Raw genomic sequence first — 8,974 nt, 5'->3', positions numbered from 1 at the left:
TTAATGCTACTTTTGTTTTCTCTTTTGTCCTCAATTTCTTGAATGACATTGTATTAGAAATATAAAACATGGAATTATGAAAAATTTTATAATACATACCCGTATCTCATACACACATTTATAAATGTGACAATAAATTTGTTGTCAGAGTAGTAATGTTGAGTCATATTTTGTGTAATCTTAGTTATAATGATGGTAAATACACCACCTACGACTTAGTTACAAGTTTTTGAATAAATTTGTTGCCAATGTGGTAATTTTTGTTTAATTATATGTAAATAGTGTAAATGAATATGGTAACTTTGTTCTCAATTCTCAATATTGTAATTTTAATTCAAATAATTATAATTTTTGTTCAAATATATGTAAAATGAGTGTATGATAAACATCACAGTACCATAGCTTGTTTCTGGAATTATAATATTAACTATAAAGTAGATTTGCTTATATTAATGCAACTTCAAGTGTATTTGTCTAGTTCTTTGGTTCATATATATAACCTTGCAAACATTATTGTGCTACGCTTTCATGTATTGCAATTGGATTAGCTCACTATTTCATTTGTGACTGGCAATTCATATTTGAGTAACAACTCTTGATTTGATGTATCCTCTTCATTCTGTTTGTGCAGAATTATACAAAGTTGAGTTGTTGTTGGAGCTTAAGTAGAAGTTGAAGTCGGAAGCTATTTAATAGTAGATTTAGAGGATATAGCTTACTTGTTTCATTTGTGATTGACAATTTGTATGAGTAACAACTCTGGGTTGATGTATCCTCATTCTGTTTATGTGGAATTCTACGGAGAAGATAGAGCTGCTATTGGAGCTTAAGTAGAAGTTGAAGTCGGAAACTATTTAGTAGATTTAGACAAGTACAAAGGTGATGTTGTATTCTTACTAGTATAGGAAAATTTCTTCATAAACTGCTATTGTATTCATTGACTGAGAGAGTAATAAGTACATCCATGTGCACTTGCACTAACAGGAATGAACGGTTGGATAACATTAAGTACAAGGTTGTCTATAAATATCAATGGCTGAGATCTACTAGATCTACTGATTTACTTGCACTGCCAGTGTATCGAAGAATTTTCCTTCATTAATTATCAAATTTTGAGAATATTAATTCATAGTTCAACAATTTTGTGTATTAAAAAAAATATTTTTGTTAATGATGAAAACACGAACAGAATATGATTTTTACCAATATAATAAAAGATTTAGACACGCGTATTTCACATTGCTGGCATCCTCACCTCAATTGTTTGCTTCCCCCAAAGTCAGAAAATGAATACAAGGTCCGTCGGTTCAAATCAGTTATAGGTATTACCAACTTCAAAACCAAAACTTTCGGTTTCAAAATTGAGCTACCAATTACCAACCAACATTTTCAATTTTTAACCATATCTATTAAATTTAGTATTTCGGTTTTCAGTATTACCAATTTTAGAACAACTAATTCTTTGTAATATAAATTAGAATAAAAATACTAGATTTTTCAATTTTATAGTCGTGAACTTTGTAGTTATCTACTTTTTTTTTTTTTTTTTTTGAGAAACTGTCAACACAATTTTATTAATAATAAACAGAATAAAGATTACAACTGAAAGATGTAGAAACTACATCAAAATATAAAATAGTAAGAAAAATACTAGATGCAACAAAGCATCGGAAATAAAACCTAGCACGGGTACGAAGGGATGCAATTAAGCATTTGATGAGGCACCAGACAAAGTCCGGGCTATGTAAAACGGTACCAATAGTATGGTCGACCATACTTCCACGCAAAGATATGCGTCGAATAGAGGGTAACCTTCTATCAAGGTGACCGCCAGTAGTGTGACCGACCTTGCCTACTCCACGCAAAAAAATGCGCTGAATAGAGAGCAATCTTCTACCTAAGGAACCAAAGCAGTAGATCCAAAACTCATAACAATGGAAGATCCATAGAGCATCTCCGGGATCCCAAATGCGAACCCGAACCGCTATGGGCTCATACACCATCTTCAAAACCCTAAGAATGAAGATCCACTCCAACACCATTTGGCAGTCCAACAGAGCAAAGGCCCATATCCACAGCCTGCTATGGGCACCCAAAATCACTCTTGGCACCCATGCCATCCCTGACCTCGGCCTTGATCTCTGCTCCACCGTCCTTCGTCGCAGAAAGGGTATCCCAGCCGGAACGCAGATCTCGCCCAGATCGATCCCACCCTCGTCACCTCGACGCCAAACACCGTCACAGGCGCCGCCCTCCGTGGCGCGGACCTTGGTTCGACCCGGGACTGCGCAATTGCTCCGCCACACCCAGTCCCCTCTCAGATCGGAGAGACTCTGACTAACCGAGCCTGACTCCGACAAACCCCTTGGCCGCAGCTCCCCACCACCACGCTTGTCTAACTCGAGTTCCTCGCCCAGCCACCTCATCGCCATCCCTAAACCCGATTTCAGACGAGCCCGGCTTGGTCGGAATCTCAACGCCGTCTCAAACCAGAACGGGACCGCAGCCTCTTCCCCACTCTGACGAAAAGCACTACAGGCAGACCGGATCTGGGACAACGCTACATCCACGGCTTCTTCCCATTGACGCGACACACGATCAGAACGAATCTGATCAGAAGAACTTACCACCGGCCGAGATGTGAACCACGACCCGATACAGGGCACGGCTGGAGCCGTGCGCACAACAACCGACGCCGAGGACGACAACGGAACAGTACTCCATCGATGATGGAGAAAGGTACAGAGAGGCCGGAGGCGGCGCTCTCCCAGCCCTAGCAGAGCGCTAGGTATTTTCATATATTATGGAAAAAAAAATAGTTATCTACTTATCATAACTTTCTTTTGTACATATGACATCAAGTTTTAGCCATTTTGAAACTATATTATTTAACCATCTTTGATGAGATTACTTAAAATACATGTACTATTAACGTAGTATATGTAGTAATGTTCATACTATTACAAAAAAAAATTATGTTTATTTTATTTATTAACTAGCATTTCTCCACACATGCTCTGCATGTGCAAGTTATTATTATTTTTTTTTCAGAAAATAAAAAAGAAAAAAGTTGGTTATTGCAGAGAAAAGAAAATGGGAGAGAGAAAAGTGGGTTGTGGGTACTTTTTTTTTAAATATTTTTTTAATAAAAATACATTTTGTAAATGTCTTAATTATCCTTGTGATTTAATTAATTCTTAAAGTTTATTAATTTTCAAGAGTCAATTCTGTCAAAATTTTAGATTTTGGCTAACAAAGTCTCTTCTCTTAATAATAGTATAGATATACATGTATGTATATTGAAAACTACAGTATATAAAACTAATATTTAGATAATCGATAGATTCGGTATTTACCAAAACTAAACCAACTTTTTCAGTAATTTTTTATTTCAAGTTTTATTGATCTCGGTAAATTGGCTTACCAAACGTAAGACATCGATTGATATTCGGTTGGTTTGGTAATTATCAAACGAAGTGGCGGCCTAATTTAGGTCAAGCAATGTCTGTGGAGTCTAGAGGGCACCATTATTGGTGGGTATTGGCATAAATTTAATTGTGTGGCTTTGCTATTGTGTGGCTTTGCTTATTATTCAATATGGTAGTAGCGCGCGCTCCACTATATATAAGTCCCACACCACTTCGAATATGGCAGGTCATTCTCTCGTAGCAGAAAGATGGACAACCTTTCTGTTCCTTGTTGGAAATTGAAGGCCATTTCATGCATTCACAAACTCCCTTGCCTCCGCCAATTTTCTTGTAGAGTTCCAATTCGTTCACCTTTTCGTTTCCTACACTTCCTTTACAATCCTTTCATTATCGAACTTATTTACTTTTTAGTGGTCTCTCTCCTGGGTTATTTGGCTTTGAGGGTCACAAAACCAGGAACTAGAACTTCCTTTAAGCCCAAGGACTTTGATTTGTTCTTCACATCTGTCTCTTCCACTACAGTATCAAGCATGTCAACTGTAGAAATGGAGGTTTTTTCAAACACCCAACTCATCATTATGACCATTTTGATGCTGGTGGGTGGAGAGGTTTTCACTTCCATGCTTGGACTTCAAATTGCAAGGTCCAAGATTCCCAAATGTCATGATAACAAAGTTGATGTAGAACTCAACTCTTCTAACGAGACCTCCATCGATAGAATTGAGTTAGGGTTGGTCACCCTTTCACAATTAGAGAGTGAGAAGAAAACTTACATTCATAATGGTGTAAAAACCTTTGACAAGGATAGTACTACTATCAAGAACAAGTCTATTAGGTGTCTGGCCTATGTAGTTTTAGTTTATCTTCTAGTGGTTCATATAGGTGGTTCCAGTTTAATTTCATTGTACATAATCCTTGTTCCAAGTGCAAGACAAGTACTAAAAAACAAAGGCATTGAAATCCAAACCTTTGCTGTTTTCACCACAGTTTCCACCTTCTCAAACTGTGGTTTCGTCCCCACAAACGAGAACATGATCGTTTTCAAGAACAATTCTGGGCTTCTACTTCTTCTAATTCCTCTAATCCTCCTCGGAAACACCTTATATCCGGTGATCCTTCAATTTCAGATATGGGTTTTGGAGAAAATAACCAAGAGGGTGGAGTTCAGTTACATGTTGAAGAATTATAATGAATTGGGTTACAGTCATATGCTATCTGGTCTTCATTCTGTTCTTCTACTTGTCACTGTCTTGGGGTTCATAGCAGTTCAGCTGATACTATTTTGTGCCATGGAGTGGAAATCCGAAGCCATGTATGGTCTTAGTGGCTATCAGAAATTTGTGGCGTCATTGTTTCAAACTGTAAATTCCAGGCATACTGGTGAGTCGGTTGTTGATCTCTCTATCATCTCTCCAGCAATCTTGGTGCTGTTTGTCTCGATGATGTAAGTTGCTCTTTCAGTTGTTTAAATATGCACCAACTTTACTTTCTCGACACTATTCTTTGACCATATTCCTTTTTTTGTTTATTTACACCTTATTTATTTATTTATTCAACGTTGTCAAGTTTTTTTTTTTTTTTTGACTTTTGTAATCATCAAATATCATAAAAATCGTGAATTACATTTGAATATCAGATATTAAAATATTGAGTTTTTCTATTGAAACCTCTATATTTGCTAATTTGATCTCTCATGCTCTTTACACATCCTATTTGCTTTTTAAAAGTAAAATTTGCTAACTAAACCTCTTTCAAATCCCTAAGTTAAGTACTTAACCATACTCATAAAGGGAATGTTCCGGGCATTAAAGATAAGTTTAAATGCTCCCATAATTGTTTGTTTTTCAAACAAAGCGGAAATGATTATTGAAAAAAGTTATAGCTTGGTAACTAATTAAAAAAAATTACCATGAAAATTAAAAATATAGAAAAGGTGATTAAGAATATTGTAAGGTGATTTTGGGGTTTTATAGCAAATTTGATTGTAGAAAAGACTCCAAGAAAAGGAAAATCTGATATCCCAAGAATTATACGTACCTCTGCTTTCCAATGCCATTTGATTTGATTAATTCCTTCTTTTGTTCTTTCCATTTGCTCCGACCAGCTCCTTTATTCCAGTTGTGAACTCCATTCAACAGTTCAAATAATTACACTATCATCTTCAACAGAAAAGCTGATCGATCACTACCACGATATTCGAATTCTGTTCCATAATTCATATCATATACAGTTTTATCATATTTGGACCGAGTTGGGGTTAATCTGAATGGAAGAAGAAGAATAAGAAACAATTATACTACAGTTAGCTAGATCCATAAGCACAATATATATATATATATATATATATATATATATATATATATATATATATATATATATATATGTCTGTGTGTATGTGTCTATATGTATGCGTGTGTGTGTGTATGTGTGTGTGTGCGAGAGAGAGAGTTAAAATATCAGCACAGTAAGACAATAATTAAGTTATGGTATCATTTCTCAAAGGCTAGTTAAACCGATCACTACCTTGAAGCTCTTATTGTGTAGCTCATCATATCGAGAGAATCTGATACTAGATTGTACTTATTAAATTCAGGTATCTTCCACCGTATACTACATTTGGTCCAGCAATTAATGGTGGTTGTCAACAAGGTGATACTTCAGAAAAAGAAGATATTCGAAATCCGAGAAAGACTTTGGTGGAGTCTTCGATATTCTCACAAGTCTCTTATTTAACCATATTTGTCATACTCATTTGCATCACAGAGAGACAAAAGATGAAGGAAGACCCCCTCAACTTCAATGTGTTGAATGTTGTAGTAGAAGTGATAAGGTGCGAACATACATTACTGCATGCCTTTTAAGTTATTCCATTCAACAACTCTCTTCTTTTATGAGGTTTTGATTGCTTATTAACATTCAATTACCTTAGTCAAAATAAGATTTTACTCAACGTTGACAACCTTAACTTAGAAAGATTTTGGAACCTGTGCATAATTTGCAGTGCATATGGAAATGTTGGGTTTTCGACTGGCTACAGTTGTAAACGTCGACTGAATTCTGAGGGTGATTGTAAAGACGCATGCTACGGATTGGTTGGAAGGTTTAGTACAGAAGGAAAGTTCATCCTCATTCTTGTCATGTTCTTTGGGAGGCTAAAGAAATTCAGTATGAAGTAGGGTAAAGCGTAGAAGCTATCTGAGCATCCAAAGTATCTTGTCTGTAACTAGCGATGTTAGTTGTATGTAATGTACAAGAGCTCCAGTCACCTGTCATTAGCCCTATCGATTATTATGTAGAGGCATGTATGTAAGCTTGTTCTAATCGATAATATGATACTTATTAAGAGCGGTGATTTTGAAACTTCCATATTTCAATATATTTACACTTGATTACATTTTAAAGTAGATAAAAGTGGAATTTGACCATGCCAACAAGTCATCAATATTAAGCTAATTTGATATTTTACCTATACAATCGACCATAAGAAGTGTGTCGTTAATTCTACCAAAATTTGAGTTTGTTTTATACATTTCCTCACTGCATGAAGCTAGATATGAAGTACTAGATTTTTTTTTTTCCCCACCCCAACCCACCCATGATGGGGCTCAAACTCCTGACCTCCCAAATGAGAAGTACTAGATCATAGTGGTGCTTAAGTACTAGTTTAGAGTTTCATTAAGATCGAAATTCGGGTATTAAGCACTAGAAGAATTGAAGTGATATGTATATTATTATAGAGTTTATGTCCATTTACCTCATTTCTAGGGATTTTTTTTTTCCCACTTATCCCATTAAGTTTTTTTAATTTCCCTTACCCAGAACACTCTAACAAGGTCTTTCTTAATACCCCATTAAGTTTTTTTTTTACTATTTTACCCTCACCCCTTTATCACTGAGAGAGAGAGAGAGAGAGAGAGAGAGAGAGAGAGAGAGAGAGAGAGAGAGTGTGTGGAAGTGAAAGAAGCCATATGAGACTTCGCCGGAGTCTAGTCACCGGCTGTCGGATTTCGGTCACCCACCACTGGAATCCGGTCACTGGCCGCCTCCCACCAAACTTCTCTAAAAATCTCGCCGGAAGTCCCCAAAGAGGTTGTCGGAGAACTCATAGGTCGCCGAAAAGATTATTGCCCCCAAATAGACCTGTATTGCCCCCCAGTAGAAGGGCAATAAACATCTATTGCCACCTAATAGACGTTTATTGCCCCTCAATAGAACTTTCAGTCGCTGGAATAGGAACTAATCTTCCTAAATTTAGACAAATAAAACTTTGATTAAAGAAAAAAAAAAAGAGGAGATTACATCAATTCAAAACATCTATTGCCCCCCAATAGAATTTTTAGTCGATGGAATGGGAACTAATCTCCCTAAATTTAGATAAATAAAACTTTAATTAAAGAAAAAAAATGAGGAGATTACATCAATTCAAAACATCTATACGTCTGTTGTGGGCAATAGACGTCTATTCTCTCCCAATAAACCTTTAACATACCTCTATTGGCCTAATAGAATTTTTTTTTTCATTTTTCTTTCCTTCTGGACATTCTGCCCCCCATTTTACCAAAAAAATAAAAAGACAGAAAAAAACAAACAAAAGAGATTTGGGCACCCAGAGAAAAGCTCTGGGCACCAAATCATCTTTCTCCTTTCTCCTCTACCACCGGCCTGGGTCGAGCACCGGAGGATACTAGAACATTGATGATGTTGCTCAGTGAGGCCAAGGAGACGGCGTAGTGGATCGAACGGCATCGATAATGCGTAGTAGAGTGGATCGAACGCTCGATGAGGCCAAGGTGACAGCGGAGTGGATCAAACGCCAGAATCTAGGCAAGAACTCAACTCCACACCTGAGGTGTAGATCAGGGAATGGCATCACCAGCGGGTTGGTCCTCGACACATCAGCTTTCTCGGCGAGCTCTTTCATCAGAGAGAGAGAGAGAGTGCATTGCCGGCAGTCTTTTGCTGGAGAGAGAGTGCATTGCCGATAGTCTTTTGCTAGAGAGAGAGAGAGAGAGAGAGAGAGAGAGAGAGAGAGAGAGAGAGAGAAGCATAGCATCGATGTAGTTTTTTAATTAGGTAGAGGGTAAAAATATCAATTTAGTTGAAATAAATTGGGCAGGTGGAATTAAAATGTGTTGTTGGGATAAGTGGAATACTTTTGGCCAATTTTAGTGCTTTAGGTCAAGGATCTGATCAAAACAAGAGGATATGACATATGAATATATAAAACAAGAGTAAAACCCACCACTAGGGTCAAAACTTTCTTGCACCGGACAAAATGATATCTAACTTTCAAAAGTGATCAAAATGATACCTAAATTTTTAAAAGTGATCAAAATGATACTTGAATTTTTAAAAACAAATCAACTTGATACCCAACTTTCAAAAGTGATCAAAATGATACCTAAAGTTTTAAAAACAAATCAATTTGATACCTCAATTTAATTTTTTGTAACTTTTTGTTAAAATTGATCACGTGTGGTGCAGTATTTTGTGAGGTTATAATAATATTTTACACAAAAAACTATTTTTCAATTATTTTTTATTTT

The 8,974-nt window shown here is 36.3% G+C and overlaps 1 protein-coding gene across 1 annotated transcript; it reads left to right on the top strand.

Annotated features, from left to right (window-relative positions):
• The first annotated feature begins 3,655 nt into the window (after positions 1 to 3,655).
• Positions 3,656 to 6,788, top strand: LOC133732255 (sodium transporter HKT1-like). The gene is made up of 3 exons (XM_062159753.1): positions 3,656 to 4,872; positions 6,022 to 6,258; positions 6,430 to 6,788. Exons 1-3 carry the CDS (start codon positions 3,677 to 3,679, stop codon positions 6,602 to 6,604), a joined length of 1,608 nt encoding a protein of 535 aa, XP_062015737.1. The 5' UTR covers positions 3,656 to 3,676; the 3' UTR covers positions 6,605 to 6,788.
• Positions 6,789 to 8,974: the final 2,186 nt, after the last annotated feature.

The sequence above is a fragment of the Rosa rugosa genome, chromosome 2 (genome assembly GCF_958449725.1).
Source record: "Rosa rugosa chromosome 2, drRosRugo1.1, whole genome shotgun sequence".
NCBI classification, from domain to species: domain Eukaryota; kingdom Viridiplantae; phylum Streptophyta; class Magnoliopsida; order Rosales; family Rosaceae; genus Rosa; species Rosa rugosa.
This window is presented reverse-complemented; position numbering and strand designations above follow the sequence as displayed.